At 34.6% G+C, this 20,479-nt stretch overlaps 1 protein-coding gene across 1 annotated transcript; it reads left to right on the top strand.

The window, feature by feature from the left end:
* The first annotated feature begins 516 nt into the window (after positions 1–516).
* On the top strand, positions 517–20,393 carry LOC119639260 (putative mediator of RNA polymerase II transcription subunit 26). The gene is made up of 10 exons (XM_038036547.1): positions 517–972; positions 1,780–4,749; positions 4,869–4,999; positions 16,132–16,223; positions 17,820–18,053; positions 18,117–18,247; positions 18,331–18,470; positions 18,543–18,992; positions 20,031–20,189; positions 20,253–20,393. Exons 2-10 carry the CDS (start codon positions 2,166–2,168, stop codon positions 20,316–20,318), a joined length of 3,987 nt encoding a protein of 1,328 aa, XP_037892475.1. The 5' UTR covers positions 517–972; positions 1,780–2,165; the 3' UTR covers positions 20,319–20,393.
* The last annotated feature ends 86 nt before the right edge of the window (positions 20,394–20,479 follow it).

Here is a 20,479-nt window from a genome sequence, read left to right on the forward strand (position 1 = left end):
ATGTTGTGATTGTATCCAAATAATAGCACTCTACTGACTTAACTCGTTCCTCTCTGAAAGTAAGAAAGTAAGGATGCAAGTATGAAATCTTAGGTTTATCGAATATTTAGACTTTTTTCACTCGTGTGTTGCAAACGAAAAGGGAAAACTAGCATACCTTTATTTTTGGGTATAAAAAAAAATTGAAGCAAATTTCAAATATATAATAATATAAAGTAACCAACAACAAGAACTGACAAACAAACAACAACAAGTCGCAAGCTGACGATCATTATTGAAACATATAATACCCTACGATATGTATAGCCATAGTGAGCATAATTAAGGCAAAAATAAAAAAAAAAAACAGGAGTGATAAACATTTATTATTAAATTCTTATGCCACTATATAAAAATAGAAAAGAAGAGAGTTCATTAAAACGTACATCATCTTACCATAAATAATTTATTAATACTTAAAATTTGTAGTTAACGTATCATTTGCTACTTAGAACTTACCGTTGTTGCGTGACACATTGAGCGTTTAGTTTTTTCCCGCACGTTATACTCAGTGGATGTTAAATTTAAAACAGATGTCTGTTAGAATCCTAAAAAAGCGCAAAGATAATTCATTACGGCGAGCGGCGAGTGGCGAGCGGCGAGCGGGAGAGAGAAAGTGTAACAGTGTTGAGTGAGCGTGCGCGAAGAAGGTGAAGATGTAAAGATGTGAATTAAAAATCTCCTTCTCCTCCTCCTCCTCCTCCACCACTATTAACGGGTTATTTGTTTTTCAAAAGGAAAACAATAACAATATCGTACGTAGCAGAGACAACTTTACCTTTAACCCCAAAAGTATTAAAAGCAACCATGTGTTTTGTTTATGAATATGAATATGAATATGTATGCGTTTATAAGAGCTAATGAGCATATTAAGTGATCTGCGCTTATGTGTAAGTAATTAAAATATGCTCGTGACAAAGAGTGATGCTGAGGGTAAGAGTGTTTACACTGTACACGAAATGAAGTTTTCTGTCTCTTTCTTTTATTTCATTTCAAATAAGAACACAAGAGAAAAAAGAGCGAAAGAGAGAGAAAAGAGACAGAGGGAGAGAGAGAGAGAGAGAGAGAGAGAGCGCGCGAGTGCGTTTTCAAGATAGAATAAAAAGTAAGAGTAAAGAAAAAAATTTTGAAAAAAACAATTAATTGTTTTTAGCTTTTTCTAAAAGCTAAGCATGTGTGTGTATGTGTCGGTTAATTTGATTTTTCTGTTTTCTTATTTTGTGAAAATCAGGAATGATTTGTAACCAGAAAGGAATGAAAATTTCATTTAGTATATCTTCATTATTATTATTTTTTTTTGTATTTTGTTTTTAAGTGCGTGAGTTTTACTAAACGCAAAATAGTATGCACTGGCAAAACGAAGACAAAGACGACTTCGACGATCATTCTTGAAAGAGAATATAATTATAAACACGGAGTATTTCCTCATAACGTTGACGAATTTGAAAGTAGAAAGTACCGTGAAAGCCAAAAAAAAAAATAAATAAATAAAAATAAAATAAAATAAATATAAAAAAAATTAACGGAAAATTTTCACTATATATCTTTTTTTTTTTATTTTTTATTTAAGGCAAAAAAATTCCTATACATAAATAAATGAATAAATTATTTAATCAAATAAAAAAGTGCTAGAAATATTCGGAGAAATTCAAAAAAACAAGAAAAAACTTCTAAAACAAAAAAAAAAAAAAAAAATTCTGAATTTTTTTTTTTTTTTTTTAATAAAAATTTTAAAAATAGATTCGCTAAACGGAACGTATTTTTGTCTATGTGTTTGAATGTGTACGATATTATTTATATGTATGTGTGTATGCATGTATATGATGAAATACAAAATTTTTATACTTAAATACCAGCACACATAAGAGCTGATCTCCGTTTTGCGTACAAATATGCATAGGAATGATTTAACGAAGGAAATAAAATTGAAAAAGAAAATCATGTAATATATAACTTAAATCAAAAAGCCGAAGAAGATATTCATTTGTATTCTTTTCTCAAGCCAAATGTGAAAAGTCATCTGTAAAGTGCCGCTAATTAAGAAAAAAAAAAAAAAAAAAAAAAGAAAACTAAATATTGAAAAAAAAAAAAATTTATTATTTATTTTTCTAAATTATTTCATAAAAATGCACTCTACCACCGGTAATAAAATCATGACTACAACCTCGCAAACTAAATCGCCGCTTCTGAAAACGAAAAATTCACCATCGGGTGCAACGATTAGTAACGCAACGATTGTTAGCAAATCCGATAGTTTGGAAATTGAGGAGATATCGAAAAAGATCTCTGAACATGCCGACGCTTTATATCGTACGTGGAAAAATCGTGGTTTAGTACCGCCGGCAGAAATTCTAGAATTCTATACAGTTGAAGCGGCCCAAGCTGCCGGCGCTAGTAAAGAGGAATTACAAAGTACCGAAGGTCTACAAAAATTGGTGAATACATTTGTAATTAAAGATAAAGAGCAACGTGGCAAAGTTAAAAAAACGGCAACAACAAAAACAGCAGCACCAACAACAACAACAGCAACCTCTAGTAATACGGAAGTAAAAACATGTACAACAACAACAGCAGCGACAATCAAGTATCAATTAAGTGATCATGTAACGGCAACGACCAGCTTGTCGTCGAATTCGAAAATGCCATCATTATCATCATCATCGCTAGTGTCCCCAATTTCACAGAATGTATTAACATCAACAACATCGACGTTAATTTTTAACAATAGTAAGCAAGCGATTAACAGCTGTGTCGTTAATAGTAGCCGGATAGGCAGTTTACAAAAGCAACAACAACAACAACATCTTAAACTTGATGATCAGACATATAGTCAACAATCAAAGCAGCAAAAACAACAACAACAGCAGCAATTATCACAAAATTTGCAGCAACAATTACTATATCCGCAACAACTTAAACTTGAACAAAAGCAATTAAAGCATAATCAGCAAACACAGCAACAGAAACAACAACAAGTGCAGCCATCAATACATCCTCAACAACAACAACAGCAAGTAAAGCATAATCAGCTATTGCAACAGCAAAAAGGACAACATATGCAGCAGAGCCTGCAACAACAATTGAAATCCCCTCAGTATCAAGAACACCAGCAACAAAAATCCTACTTGCAATTGAAACAGCCACTTCAGCCTTTGCAGCAACAACAACAACAACAAATGCCAATACGTTCACAACTCCATGCTCACGAACCCCAAAATCAATATCAGTCAGAAATTGGCCAAAAGATAACCTCTAGTAAAATTAAACTCAATACAAAATCATCGAAACCCTCTACCGATATTTTAGATAGTGTAACGAAGTCTGCAACTAATTTAAATGGCAATCCAAAGAAAGTCATGATGAATACGGCGCCACATGTCACTAAAGTGCCGGTATCCTCGCAAGCGACCGCTCATTTGGAGAAAAATTTAAATTTCGATATTGATTTAGATTTAAAATTGGATCTAAATTTAGATGTTAAACAGTTAAGTGAAATGCAAAATCAAAATTTACGTAAAATTAAAGATTTATTAAATCAAAGCAATGCCAAGATACCCACAAAAATCCCGACGCTAACTATCAACACTAACAATTCCAATCAGGGCCGAGGAGGAGGGGCGGGAGTCGAACATTCAATTAAGATGAAGCAATCGGCAAAAGTTACAAACATAATAACGGCGCCATTGATTGACGATCTAAGGCAAAGGCTTAAGCATGATGATGGAAATGATAATGAAACAACAACAACAATTCGAGAAATGTTAACAGCAAGCGAAATGCCGGCTAATAAGAAATTAAAGGAAATGCAAAGAATAAAAACAAACGACCTTAATTCGAAAAGAGAAAAAGATCTAATAAACGCCGATGAGAAATTGATAATGAATGATAAAAATGCTGGTAAAAGTAATAGCACTAGCATAAGTAGTAGTAGTAGTAGTAATAGTAATAGTAGTAGTAGCAATAGCAGTACTAGTAGTAGCAGTAGTAGTGGTTCGAGTGGTGGTAGTAGTAGTAGTAGTAGTGTTAGTATTAGCAGTGGTAGTAGCAGCTGCGTCAATAATAGCAGCAACGACGATATCATTAACAGCAACGTGAACATTATCACCCATACAAGTGCAGAGAATACAAATATTTTAACATCTTCCGCAGCACCAATAACCACAACCACGCCGCTTCTCTTAGTTGATCAAGTTATAGCAAATCAAGCGGGCAATGCTTTTGATTTTAACAAATCATTAGCACTAACAACAGAGGATATTGTAACTTCTACAATAATAACAACAGCGGTGACAACGACAATAACAGCAACAACTGCAACAATAATAACAACACCAGCAACAACAACAACAACAACAACAACAACACCAACAACACCAATAATAAATAGTAAATCTTCTAAAACTGGAAAAGTTATAAAAAATAGTAAAGCAACGCTAATAAAGGATAGCCGGGGACCGCAGTCCTTAATTGAGATTATAGCACCAGCATCAGCCCCGGCACTAGCACCCGCACCCGCATCTGCAACAACAAAAACACCAACAACAACATTAGCAGTTAATAGCTCTCTAACGAGCCCTATGGACGAGCAATCTAATGTTAATGTTAGCGACATTAGTAGTAATAATAGCAGCAATAGCAGCACCACGATGCCAACACCCATTAAAGTGAAAACAACACGAAATGCTTTAAGCAATGGCCAAGAGAAAAATTGTAATTCTTGAAAATTATATATGAAAAAATATTTAAAAATTAAAAAAAGAAAAAACGAAAACAAATATTTTTTTTTTTTTTTTGTTCAAAACCCTTAAGTAAATTTTTTGTTTTTATAGTGCGCAGTAATTTTTTAACGCGTGGCTCGGTCGCCGAACGTGTTTTAATGTTTGAAAAATGCCCCGATGTACGTAATGCGTTTCTTAATATCAAACGACCGGATAAAGTGGATACTCCGCCAAAGGTTCAGGTAAAGTTTCAGCTGAAATAAAGCCTCTCGAGGCTATTATTTCGGAAACAAAACAAATAAAAAAAAAAAAACTTTTTTTTTATTTAATTTTTTATTTTTATAAAATTTTCATTGAGTTGTTATCTAACCGTTTTTTTTTTTTTTAATGCGGTTCATTTCGAAAAAAGTGTTGATTCTATTGCTGTTGTTGTTGTTATTGTTGTTATTGCTGTGGCTTTTGAAAATTTATTCTTTTTTTTTTTTTGTTCTTTGAAGCAAATACACTGAGAAGATGTAAAGCGGGAAAATTATTAAGAGGAAAAAAAAAATTAAATAAAAAAAATAAACGGTTGCCCCCGCCTTCCATTATTCTGCACAGTTTCACGTTTCTTTTGAAACCGTGAAAGCGTAGCACTGTTAGAATCGCCTTTTGCTATCTAGAAGAGTTTTACGATCGACAGATCTGAAGATCAATATCGTCAAGATTGTCCCACGCTAATCCCATCGAAAGCTAAGAGAGTATATTTCAACGCCTATGGCTTTGGCAAGCCTAAGCAACCCCAAATCGTTCAACTGAACGACAGCTGTTACGAAACAAATCAAATTATTGAAGAAAAGTAAAGTGAAAAAGATAATGACCACTTTAGACCGAACCGCTTTCTTGCTGAAGGCTAAGGGACATGCTAGCCGGTAACGATCTCTTGATCATCTCACAAAAACATCATTTGGTTGTTTCAGATGTCAGGCTGCGTCTACCTTCCATCCTTTCCTTTTTTCCTCCTTTTTTTCTCCCCTTCCTAGCTGTAATCTTTCGAGGCCAGCGCCGCTTACACACGCACACGCACATACACACAAAGAACATCGCGTGAATGGTTCCTCACAGCAAAGAAAACAATCTGTTGGTTATCAACCTTGCCTATAGCAATAATGTTGCCCCCATTTGGCTCATCGCTTTAGAGGGACATTTTTCAGGTCCGTGAGACTATTGAAAATTGAGAATTGAAGTGAATTTACAAAGTGCTTCTCAAGATTACAGCGCAAATTCTTCTTCTTATAGATAACTCCAAATAAAAATGAATTCTACATCATGAGACCTTGTTCTCAAAGCCATTTTCAAACTGAACGTATCATTATTCCGATCCCCCATTCCCCATCTTAACTTTACGATCACCTAATCACCTCGACCTCTTGATCGCGAAAAATGATGTTCTCGTATTTTACCTTAGCGCTAACGGTAAAATGGAGGGTTTAATTTTCTTCTTCACTCCTAGCATAATTTGCTGTAAAAAAATATTCAAATATGCCTTCTCGATCGCAAGCTTCTAAACCCAATGTGCGATTGACCATCTGAGCTGTAAACTCACCCAGCTTTAAAAGGATGACACTTCTTGATACAGAGATTAGTGATACAGAGAGACACAAAAGTGAAAAGAATTTTTTTTAATATCTTCCCCTTTACCCCCTTTAATGATTCTATTCAAATGTTTCGTCCTCTTATTTAAAACACTCGTCACTAACTCGTTATCATAAACTCCTTACTTCTACATTGATCTAATAATGTTTTTTTTTTATTTACTCTGCAAAATCTCCAACTTGCAACTTTGGTCGCTTGCGCAGAAAGACCGGGAAGTTCTTCTCCGGGAATTTTCTTCTCCTTGTGTTACTTAAAGTGATGAAGATTCAATTCCACTGCAATGTGATAGGATTTTCGTGTGTTTTTTCTCAGTGTATTTTCTAGACCAAAAAAACGTGTGAAAAATCATTAGACATGTAAATGTTTCAAGTAAGAACAGCAATAACAACAGCAACAACAAATATCAATAAAACACAACAAGTTGTTATTATAAATAAAAAACGAAAGAAAGCAACATAAAAGAAGGCGGCTATAAGCACGATATAAGTCGATCCTTTTGGTGTCTATCACTTAGACTGCATTCGCCCTTTTTATGGAAAAAAAAAAACAAAACCAAAGCATAAGTAAATTCAATTTTTTCCTTTTCATATCGCAAATCATTTTTAATGTCAATTAAAATAAATTGAAAGCTTTAGCTTCCCAAACTAAATTATGCGTTAAGAAGAATTTCGGCAAAGTAAGGATCGATCAACGGACAGAATGTGATTTTAGTTATTATTTAATTTAAATGTCGGATCGATCGAGGAAGACGATCAAGACATATCAGCATTTAATTTAAGTCATTTTCATTCACATTTTTTAATTAAGAGTCCGATCTATAACTGCAATTGGCTTTTTAGTCTCTTTCTGGTTTAGTTTAAGGACGTGCCACATCCATTTTTAAATTTGGTTTGGTTTTTTGGACAAGTGTTTCAGGTTTCTGCCCATTATATATTCTGTTACGCATTAAGACGGGAGTTTTATATTGATTATGATTACATTGAAGAACTAAGAGGAGCGTACGGTAAGAAATGAAAGATCCATATTGAAAATCGACTAAAAGAGGTAGAATGATGACTTTTTAGTTTTAATCTTAATGTTGATCTTCGTTTCTTCTTCAAACGATTCGGAATTTCGTAATTGTACCATTACGACCGATTAATTGTGATGATTGGACCGAAAACACTATTACCTTACACCAAAAAATTCCACTTCTTGAATTTATTGGCCAATCGCCACGCTAACGTGAAAACCATCATTTAACGGCAGAGGTATTAACGTAAAAAGGCGAAAAGGACTAGACTTAAATTTCTGGATAATTGGTACCTCTAAAATCTTCGAACGAAACGAACATCTTGAACCGGCAGAATAGGCAGAAGTTATATAACTAAATCAGCAGTTCCCCACAAATAGAACAGAGTACATTTCCAAATGAATTTAAAATACAGTAAAAGAAGAAGGAGACAGATGTGTACATCTTAAATGAAACTCTGCCAACACTTTTATCCCAGATACAATGATACTCAATATAAAAGAGGAAGATATGATATTTAAGGTCTTAACAAGCAAATTTTTACAATTTCATAAGAATCTATGGTAGCATCAAACATTCACAATTGTCATTGTACATTCGGCAAAGCGGACGAAGTGGACTATGAAGTCTATAATTCATCCTGTAAAGCAATAATCGAATGGGCAAACAATGCGAAATGCACTTACTAGGAACTTTAAAAGCAGTATTACTTAGCAGTTCCGTGGAGCAAATATCACCCCTTATTAACTTAAGAATGGAAAGGACACCAAGATAAACGCGCCATTTCTCTAACGTGGGAAGAGAAATTAACCGTTTTCTGAGTTCAAATAGAGGGAGTGTTCGCTCGCTCTAAGCGAGATCAAACTATTTATGGACTGAATTCAACCTTAGTAAAATGTCAAATAAAGGTATAAACGCCTATCCCAAGGCTGTCATTTTATCGGCAAAGTCTACAAAGCGTATTTTTAGGAAATAGTAGCAGTTTAACAGTATTCACTAAACTGAAGTTACACTTTTCGTAGCTACAGTGAGTGCTTAGACAGTAAAGGCACAACATTTATTGCGGCGCTAGGTTGCGGCTACTCCCCGATTCTCTTACCGTTCCTCTGCGGAGTATTGATGCTAAACGCAGACGCTGCTTCTACGAAGTACAGAGGTAGCTATTGGTCCTTTCACACATCCATAGTTTCATTAGTTTTATTAACTGAAGAATATGTCGTGAAGGAGAGAGCTGCAAAGACGGCAAAGGTGTTAAGTTAATTTCAACAACTCGTAGGCAAATACTTAACGATTAAATTAAATGAGCGGGGAGGTGTGAGTAAAACTACTGCTGAAGTATATAGTTAGGCGACATTGTAATCATTATGTTGTATTCCGCATATAATTGCTTTATTTATTATTACCGACAGATATTCGGGAAACAATCCATTTCGCAATTGACACGTTCCACTTTTAAAGAAAGTGAAGAAAAAATTTGCGCTAAGGCAATTAAAGCTTTCTAACTCAAGTTTTTCAACTAAGCAAATACTATCTGAAGTAGAAAAAAATCGTGCCGTTTTACACAACAGATACCTCTGTGGTCGCATAACTTTAGTAAGATTTACGAAAGGTAGCAATCCATAAGTAACTAAGAAAAGGGAAAATATTGGGATATCCATTAATTCCGAGCCAAAATTCTGCCGAAATTCTCGATGGTCACAGCATTCGGTCAACTAAGGCGATAATGTTTCACGGACTTATGAGAAATTCCCGGCGTTCACTGCAAAAGTCCTTTATAAAAAACATAATCACGTAAATGTGCAATTTACTCTCGGCCCATTAAAGACGTGGCCCGCTCTGATCGGTCAATTGTTTGTAAAGTTGATGGAATTCTTCAAACGATTACGAATGCGGGCACTAAACTAAGCAGGGACTAAAAAAAACTTTTGCATTATTTAATTGAATACAAGGTCAAGCTCGATATTCATGCATCGTATGGTTAGCAGTGTGCGCCCCACATGATTACAACTTAACAGCGAGCAATATAATGGATCATGTTTCTCCGTGCGAAACTCTGCTAGGGCGGAAAAAAGGAGAAATGAATAACTAGCGATAAAAATCGATCACCTATGAAAATCATGTGTTAAAAGGGAAAGAAATCAATTAGATCTTCCTAGAGATGGATAAGAGACGATAAAAAAATCAATAACATATGGCAATCAAGTTAGAAAAGGATCGTAAGATTCGCCCGAATGCTCTATAGATTTTTTTTAATAGCGGTTCAGTTGTTGGATTAGAAATGCTAGAAGCGCTTACAGAGCTGGGATAACTGTTTTATGAGCAACATGACTAAGGATTGTCGATCACAATGCCACATATTTGATTTAATTAAAGTTCATTTAAAATACAAGAAAAATGTATTCGAAGATTTATGATAAGACATCACGAACTTTTCCTTGGTCCACTTTGGTTAGAAAAGGGAGATATAGTTTGTCAGTTTTGATGATGAAATTATTGAAAAGTAATATTTTTCTATCCATCAATAAAAAATAACTAGCCGTGGCATCCGTTCGTCTCTCCGTCATAAATTGTTGGATCGCTCAAGCAAACGGTAACCAATATACTGAGAAGGACAATTAAAGTCCAACGTACAGAAGGAGTTTTGCAATAAAAGATGTCTAGCAACCAGCAAAAAAGCCAGTGTTTTGTGAACTTTATAGTAAGATCCGTAGTATCAACTTCAAGTCAAAAAAAAATCTGTCAACATCGTACGGTAATAACACCATCCACAGCGATGTTCGAACTGGAGGTTGTTTACTCAAGGCGCTAACAATTGGAATGATACGCCTTCTTCGACGAACCTCCATATATTCTTGATTAACAGCCGACGTTAAATTTGAAAATCGGTGGAAAGTGCGGCTGACCGAAACGATGCCAATAATTATCATCAAGACTCAGTAAAGCCATTTAAAAGTGTCGATCAGAAATGGACTTGATTACGTCATAGACATCACACAATAGCAAGAAAATTCCACTTTTACTATCAAGAACGTTTAAAATAAATATAACAAAGTATAAATATATATGTATATTTAGAGATGAGCCAAGGGTCTTAGTTCCAAGTGCTAATCTTTATTTCGAGATAAATAATTCATATTCGGAATAATAATAAAATATTTTAGCGATATTTAAAAAAAGACCAATAATATGATATCGATTTACCGCCCACAAGTAAGGCTAGTGTAACTATCTATCTGTACAGCCGTCCTACCCTATGATGCCTATAGCTTCAAAGTTCACGATCGCTATAATTTCTGAGAAACAAATGCAAACACAACCTGATACCCTACACCACTTGGTTTAATGCAGTTATTCCTATAACCACTTTTGAAAACAAGCCGTCAAATGGGTAATGGACGAAAAAGTGATCCGATCTGAACCATTTTCAATAGAGTTCGCCCTTGTGTCAAAGCACGTCCGTGTACTAAACTTCTTCAAGATATCTCCAAAAATTACGATTTGTTGGTCGAGCTCAAACTTAATATAACCTCGCATCACAAGTGTTGTAGGGTATGAAGTTGTGATTCCATTAGGCCTATTAACAAACTTCTAAAAAAGTTAAAGAGAAAAACATGATAGTTGGTATATTCTCTCGAAATATCTCTCACTTCAAGTCTACCTATACATCTTTCCATGCATCTCCAAGGGACCGGGCCTACCTCGACTTCCAAGTCTTTGAAATTGGGGAAAAATCCATGACTACCTGGACGTTACAAATGCATAAGAAAAATTCATTATGAATTCGTTTATACTCGAATGCATTTACAAATCTATTCACATACATAGACGTGCCTTATACCGATTGATACTGAAGGTTACTCATTAGAATGAAAATTGCCAAAATGACTAAAGAAAATAAGAAACCATTTTTCAGAATTTTACATAAAGAATTGAGATACACACACGCAAACATACGTACACACAGGCGCGTGCGTTAATAGATTTCCTTTTTCGAAATGCTTTTTTTAAAAGATTTTTGAGGCTTTTTTTTTCACACTCGCCATCGCAAGGAGTGTATTAGGTTAGTCATAACCTAATGGGTTGAAAACCGCCTAGAGCGTACGCTTGATAAGCGCGATCACCGCAATCGTTTAGTTCACATTTATTTATCACATTGAACATTTGGTAATATAGCGATCTTGACAATTTCCCTACATACCGTATATCGTAAATGAGATGAGTAGCAAGAGATTCATTTTAAACTGTAAACCGTTTTCTTGTTATTTTATTATACCATAATTTCAGTGATTTGATGATGATATTGACGTCATTTTAAGAGGCATAATTTCTCTTTAATTTATGCGGACAGGAGCATATAAATATATATATATATATATATACATAAATTGATATGCGATAAAACATACGATTATATGAAAATATTTCTACCGGAATATTAAAGCAACGAAATTGTTTTTCTTACCGTTCATTCTTGTTTAGATTATGAATATAAACACAGTCTGAAGGAGAAGCAGTTTTCAGTGTTTTTTTCTTTTCCTCTTTTATTACAATTTTAAAAAACCGTAAACCAAAATAATCGCAATTTTTATAAGACAGGCAAGAAGAAGGGCTGAGGAATGAGTTGAATGGTAAGGTGGACGGAAGGACGGACGAAGCCGGCTAGAAGCTTCGACGACGACGTAAAGCTAGGTAAAATAACGCAGTTGGACAGACGCATAAAGCAACGGACTAATGAATTAAAGGAACCAAAGAAACAAATAAACAATGCGATTCCAGTACCGACGGTTGATTCGAATTCTTTTTTTAGATGACCACATACTCACAGGGTGTGTCCAAACTGTATGACACAGTGACAAGGGACAGGGAGAGAATGGGGGCAGCTTGGAAACCGTGTGCCCCGCAAGTAAGTATTATAGCTTTATCGGTGGAGTAGTGGACGGAGTGTACGAAAAAACGCGTTCGCCTCACAAATGCAAATGTGCGTGGGACACAAGGAATAAATAGTCAAATGTAGTGAATACGGATGAACAAAGTTAGGTGAACGAACAGATGCAGAGCATGGATGGCCTGAAGAGCTTGGTAGGTAACTGGTAGATAAGTGTACATATGTGAACGAAGCGAGAAGAACATTCGCGGACACAAAATGGTCACGATGGTTGAGAGAGGAATTGAGAGAAAAATGGGTAGAGTTATGCGGGTGTACAGATTCCTAGATATACATGCATCGGTGGTTAAAACTTACTTAGCCTTTTCCATGCCGTCGATTAGTACTACAACATTGCACTTCCCGGCCCTGCTTCAGTTAGTTTGTATTTCCTCCTTAGAAAGTAGTGTGGAGAAAAGAAGCAAAACTTCTTCCAGTGCACCCCTAAGTTGTCTATGGGAAACATCTTTCGCCTAGCTGTAGTTAGCCAAGCTTTAAACTCTTATTCGCCAGTCAAAGAACGTTAACAGGGATTACGAGGTGGACGTTAGAGCTTCGACACGACTATGCCTCCCTCAAGGCATAGTTTTCCGTCGCAATGTGGACGCACAAAAGAGAGCAAGAGAGAAGGCTCAAAAAAAGGGAAAAGAATATTGAGATGGAAATGCAGAGGTAAGGAAGAGCTGCTAGAAGCAGCCTAAGAGAGAAAAACAGAGGAGAAGTGATAGATGGACGGGGGAAGGTGAATAAGCGAAACAAACGAAATGATTAGTGGACAAACAGTTCACGGCTGAAGATAGATGGACGAAAACTTAGAAAAACGCAAGGACAATGGAAGGAGGACAATGGGAAGAAAGCGCAAGACCGGAGCGACATACGTAAAAGTAGTCTGCCGAAGTAAATATATCCGAAAGTATAGGCATACGAAAGGCCAAATGGTGAAGGAAAAGCTGAAATCTCATCCTGATCAAGCATATATTGATCAACAACGGCATCCATTGTAGCGTGGTTCTAATCGTTCGAATTTTCTGTACAACTACTAGTAGATGATTGTCATAAATTTAAAAACGAAAAATACAACAAAATAAATTATGAAGAAAAAAAGAAGAAAAAAATATCGATATAATTTTTTGGCTGTAAAATTGCATACGTTTAGTAAAAAAATAAAATTGTGTTTTTTTTTTTTTTTGGCATTCAATTGGCACAAATTCAAAGTTTAATGACACTAACCGTATACAATATATATCCATTTATAGGGGGAAAATGTTGCTCATTTTAATACTTATGTAGATCTGTGTGTATATCAAAAACTTATATATTACGGTGATTAGTGATAAAGCATTCAGTCATTTATTGTGTGTGAGTCTTTTCTCTTTTCATTTATAATGCATTATACCGACTATAACGATCTTGAAATTTTTAAAAAATTTAAATAAACTATAAAAAAAAAAAAACGTTTTTTTTTTGTTCTTTTCGTATTAAATTTAATTTAAATTTCAAATGTTTTCATATAAAATTTTTTAATAAAACTAATTTCTCTATCAACGGATAGACTAGGCGTATGAATAATTCATTTATAATTCATACGTTAGATTTTTTTTTTTTTAAATTGCATGAGCGTGAATGATGCGTGTTTTTTAAAAAATTTTTTAAAATTAAATTAAAATTATTTTTCATCATCTCGAAGACGAGCATAAGGTAAACAGAATGAGTGAATTTTTTTTTTTTTTTTTTTGTACCGACCAGCGGAGTATGCGGGGTTTTATAGGATTTTCTTATTCATATTTACTTACCATACGGAGGAAAGGAGGAGATATATCATAATGTTTGCATATTATTGATCAGTTTAACATTTGTCCGCCATTGGCTCACCATAGCTCATAGTTTAAAAATCGATCCAAGAATGCCTACACTCCGTAAAGATTATTTGGATAGGTGACCGGGTATGTCACCCCCACCCCCACATCCCACAGTATAGAAGTACATTGATAAAACTTTATTATATGACTATTTGCCAACCAATACTGCAACGAGTACTGATGTAACGAGTAATCTATCTAGATAAGCTACCCGGATAACTTGTTCGGGTAACCTAACTGGATAACCTATTCATTAAATCATTATAGAAGCGTATTGCAGAAGTTTAGTGAAGAATTTGTAGAGCGTTTTATTATATCATCTGTTGGCAACTAATCCTACACTGACATAACCGATAATCTAATCTCGGTAACTTACCCGATTAATCTAATCGTTTAATCGAATTTATTATCATTTTTTGTTAAAGTAATGGCAATCAATCAACTAAAAGGCCTGTTAATGACTTCTTCGTTGAACTAAGCGGAAAAACCTGCCTGCCCGCTATCTAGAATGTTCTTGACATCGTCTGAAGAAGGAATATTAATATTCGAGCATATGTATATTATTCGGATAAATGTATTTCTATTCGATGCACTCTTATATAGTTGATTAATTGACCTCGTTGGTAGCTACACATTAATGATATACGAGTAGATATCGGTTTAGTTTCAATGTGAAACACACTGCACAGTATTTATTTATTTAATTAATTTTTTTTTCTTCAAATTCATTAACAAATATTTTCTTTAGGTGTTGTTTCGTTTTGATTATCATTGTAGAGAATACCCAGCAGTGAATATTAAGCAAATAAATATTCAAATAAAATAACGCAGCTAAAAAGCTATAGCGTCGGTGGTGTGTTCATTAATTGCGGGTTTCCTTCAAAAAGCAGCCCTAGCAAGCAGCTGTAGCAAGCACTTCAGTCAGTCAGTCTGTATGTCAGTCAGTCAGTCTGTCAGTAAGCCGGTCAGTCAGTCACTCAGTCAGTCAGTCTGTCTCCCTGTCAGTCAGTCAGTTAGACATTCTCTCAGTCAGTCTGTCAGTTAGTCAGTCTGTCTCTCTGTCAGTCAGTCAGTCTGTCAATAAGCCGGTCAGTCAGTCACTCAGTCAGTCTGTCATTCAGTGACTCACTCAGTCAGCCAGTCAGTCATTCAATCTGCCTGTCAGTCAGCAAGTCAGTCAGTCAATCAGTCAGTCTCTCTGTCTGTCAGCCGGTCAGTCATATGGTAGTGTAAATTATTGCGGTCTAGTTTAAGCGATCAATCTTTTTTCTAAGCTTTGAATAACGTCTATTGGGAGCAGATAGGCGAGCAAACAGACAACAACAAAGGCGATTTGTTCATTGCTTCTTTGAATTCGACAAGTCATATCCCATCCGAGCAACTTTTCAATTCTTATAAAAACTTTTCTTTTTTTAAAGAAAAAATAAACACGAATCTACCCGATATAGTAAATAGCTTTAGATTGTTGTCCCTGCTATGCTAAGAATATTGTGCATGGGCATGTGTGGATTCAATCATTTCTTTAATCTTTCTATAGATGAAAATCATTAAATCGTATTTTAAGCCAAATTCTCATTTTTTATGTTAATTTTCATCGCACCAGCCTAGAGGTGCCTAGAGGTGCCTAGAGGATGGATGGATGGACAGTTCGAGTGACATTTTCAAATGAAATGAATGAGGATCTTAGGTTAGGTTAGTTCACCAAATAATTTTTGTCTTATGAATTTTTGTTTAAGTTAATGTGTACGGATTTTGAAACAGCGATTCATTAAATCAAACTCTTTTTTTTGTTGGAGAACGCGCACAATTCATGAAAAGTAAGCCGTTCTTATTGTGTTACCTGGAAATTGAGATAAATTTCAATAGATGTAAAATTTTTATTTGTTTTTTTTCAGAGTTGCATATCAAGTCTGAAATTTATAGAAAAAAATTTATTAATTTTAGGTGAAATTGCATGCTACACCACCGCCAGCGCCCGTCGAACAGCATTCTTTACAAAAGGAAATCCGTACATTGAAAAGTGTTTATATACCCAGGTAAGGATGAGTAAAACTCTTCATACGAACAGATATAAATTATGAAAAAAGAAAATTAAAAAGAAACAAACAAGAACCTTGAGCACCCTACTCGACTTTGTCGAATGTAATCATACGGACAATTTTTGTAATACTACAACAACAATTACATATTATTATTATTACATAAAGGTATACTTTTCATGTTAAAGAAGGGTCCATACATCAGCCTACCATGGCAAACTTCATTTGTTTGTCAAAGATTTTATAATTTTTTCAGTTCAGTTCAGCTTCCGACACAAAAAACTTTGAATTCGACTTTATCGCGATAGAGGGTTTGCTTTCAAGAGGCTCTCTCCTATGGTGGAGTCCAAGGTGATTCAAATTTTCTAAGATGACTATAGATCCATTTTTATCATAGATCATTCAAAATTTGAACTTTTTGACTTATAAGATCTTTTTGTTTCATAACATAATCTTTGTATGCGGTGATGTTCAGAAAATAGATCTACTTGAGCTAAATTTGGTGCAGTTAAATTTTATATCAAATTTGTCCTATGAATTAGTTTTCATCATAAATTGTTTGAAGAAGAAGTGATTTTTGCAACATAAAGACCTATGTTCCGTCAGAAAGGTATCCAAAAGATAGGCCAAAGGATAGGTGGTCCAAATTAATCCAGGTTAATTATACCCTACCTGCACCTTATATGTGGCCATTAGCCACAGCCGGAAAGACCTGAGATAGACTCAGCTTTACATTGACATGTTTTCAACCAATTGAAAATCGTTCGGATCGGACAACTTCCCTATTACTTCCCGTATAAGGCTTTCTTTTGAAAAACCGATATATGAACAACCATGGAGTGGATTGGTGGCCCATGGTCCATTATATAATGTTTTTACTTGTTTCAATTTTTGATCGCAAGTCTAAATGAAGAAATGCTTGTATCAAAAAAATGTTCAAAGTTTTCGAATTTTTGGTTTTAGTCAATCCGCCTGAGTAGCCGAAGGCGAGGAATCTCGACTAGCAAGTCAATGGTCGTGGGTTCGAATCTCAAGTGCGGTAGGGTTTTTAATAAAAAAAACCAATAGCCGTAGATGCTAGTGCTTTTAAGAGTTTAGTCTTAGAATTTATTTCTCTGGCGAAATTAATAATAATAATAATAATAGGTTTTAGTCTCGTCCCTTTTGTCCTTAGGCGTAATTAGACAAATGCTCGCCCGCTTTCTAGGAGAGAATTGGGAAATTTGAGCATTCAAAGAATAAATGGACGGATAGACAAAAGAATATTTCATACAATGATTTCATCGATATTGGACTTGGGTTCACAGATTCAAAGAAGCTGTTCTCAGTGCAATAAAATTCCCATAAACGATTTAAAGAACAGAGAAACATGGTTACGTCAAAATTTCAAGATTAATAAGTTCTCCAAGTGCCTGCCACCTTTTCGATCTCTTGCCTGATTCGGTCTTCTCAAGCGCATTTCAAGCTGAAAAACTTAAGCCAGAGGAAATTTTTAGGGAATCCTTTAGTCCTTTAACTAATTTGCTGTTATGTAATTTGAAAAAAAGTTTTCTCTCGTTGGTTAAGTTAAAAAAAAAAAACTTTTCCTTTTAGATTTTATTTTCCACATGGCAAACCACAGCCCACTATTGCATTGGAGCGGACATTGCGTGGCATATTGTCGGCGTTCGATACATTTCCCAATAATCAGGTGACAAAAGATGAACTGCCACGTATTTTAAAGATATGCGGTCTGCCGTTCTATTGGCGTATGCCGGTCATGGTGTTCTGTCAACAGCATAACTCAGGCTTAGTGGAGCGTCAGAGATTCGTTGAATTTTGGAAACAGTAAGTGAATCGATAAAAATGTAAGAAAAATTTTTTTTATCCCTTTCTATCCCGTTTTTATAGAATGAATGTCTATTGTCATGATGCCGCCTCGCGTTTCGTTTATATTTTATCGCGAGGTCAACGCTTTCGCAATAATATTCTACCTGAAGATTTAATACCTTTAGTACAGGACGTAGTGGATACACATCCAGGTTTATAAAACATATTTATATATATATATATATATGTACATATGTATACATGTATATATTCTATATTATATTCTATATTCCAGGTTTGGCATTTCTTAAAGAAGCCACCGAATTTCATTCCAGATATGTACATACCGTCATAGCGAGAATTTTCTATTCGGTTAATCGCAGTTGGTCGGGTAAAATAAGCATAGCGGAATTAAAGAAATCGGATTTGTTAGAGGTAAGCGATGAGTTATTATTCTTCTTTTTTTTTTTTTGCGGCTCTCTTATGACGATCTTCTTGCTTACTTAGATTATAACTCTTTTGGAAGAGGAAGACGATATCAATCAAATTATGGCCTTCTTTAGCTATGAACATTTCTATGTTATTTATTGTAAATTTTGGGAATTGGATAAAGATCATGACCTATTAATTAATCAAGACGATTTATCGCGACATAGTGATCACGCTTTATCGTCACGTATCGTAGAGCGTATCTTTTCCGGTTGCGTTACGCGTAACGACAATCGAAAAAATCCCGATGATGAAGCGAAAATGTCTTATACCGATTTTGTATGGTTCCTTTTATCCGAAGAAGATAAACGTACACCGACTGCTATTGAATATTGGTTCCGTTGCATGGACCTTGATGGTGATGGCGTATTATCGATGTATGAATTGGAATATTTCTATGAGGAACAACAACAACGTATGGAATCAATTGGCATTGAATCTTTACCATTTGAGGATTGTTTGTGCCAGGTGGGATATACATACATACATACATGTATAGAGGAAAAACATTTTAAAAGATTTTATGTGATCTGAAGCTGTTATTCTAATAAATCCATTATTAGGGAGCTTTTTTTTGTTTCTGATATAAGGCGCTGCTGCACAGACACCTATATAGATATATATATATATATAAATATATTTTATCATAGCGATGCAAACGGAAACTAGAAATAATTTATTTTTTTTATCCTGAACAAACTTATGATACATATTTCTTTTGTACGCATCTTTGCGGCATCCAAAATGTCTTCAGACAGACCCGACATTTACTTCTTTTTTTTTTTTTACTATATCGATCGTTCTGAACTTGCTCGGTCCATCTTGTTTTGTTTTTTTTTTCAACCTAAAGGTCGCATTTTTGGAGATATAATTACGAAATTTGGTAAACTGACGTATTTTGGCCCAAGAACGATTGAATCAAGTTTGTGCGGATGTATGCAACACCCAGAAGAACTCGAAATACATCCATCTTTTATTGTACTAGAATTAGTATGTGAATCGATATAAACTTGTCAGCCCATCTGTACTTCAGTCTATCTGTCTGTCCGTCTTTCTGTCCTGTTTCCTTGTTACACAGTTACCTTTACATCGACTTTTCAATACAAGACCGTATGCAGAAAATGATCGATAAAATGATACGATCCGAACATTTTTATTCGAATACGCCTCTGCTTCAAAGCACGTCAGTATAACAAATTTTATGAAAATTTCTAAAAAATTGCGACCTGTAGGTCGAACACCAAATTAACATGCGTTAAAATCGGACAGACAGACAAATTTAACTGAACTCAGAAAATGATTTTGAATCTATTTTAATCCCTTGTGAGTGTTATATGCGTCCACGCAAACTTAATATACCCAGTGCCATAAATGGTATAAGATAAAGCTCTTTAATTCCTCATTAATTTGCATATATAATTAGAAATTAAAAAGATACCTATGCATGCTTCAATTAATATATACAGATAGGTGTACGTTGATATGCATATACATATATTTATTTAGATGCTGGATATGATCAAGCCACAGAATCGTGACGCTATAGCATTGGGAGATTTGAAGCGATGCAAAATGACCCATGTATTCTTCGATACATTTTTCAATCTAGAAAAATATTTAGACCATGAACAACGTGATCCATTTGCTACTCAGCGAGATGAATATGTAAGTTTAATAAAATGATTTTTTTTCTTTTTTTTGTTTAAAATATTAAATTGATTCATCTAGTGCTCGGATTGGGATCGTTTTGCTGCGCAAGAATATGAACTTTTAATAACTGAGGAGAATGATTAACGATGTTTATAAAATTTCTTCAAAAAGAATATACTTTTATATCTTTTTCATTTCATGAAATTGTTTTCAAGTTTTTAAACTTTTTTTTGAATTTTTGAAATAATTTACTTAAGTGTTAATCTTATAGATTTAATTTATTCATTTTTTAATTGTTACATTTT

Source organism: Glossina fuscipes, unplaced genomic scaffold (assembly GCF_014805625.2).
Source record: "Glossina fuscipes isolate IAEA_lab_2018 unplaced genomic scaffold, Yale_Gfus_2 112, whole genome shotgun sequence".
NCBI classification, from domain to species: Eukaryota; Metazoa; Arthropoda; class Insecta; order Diptera; family Glossinidae; genus Glossina; species Glossina fuscipes.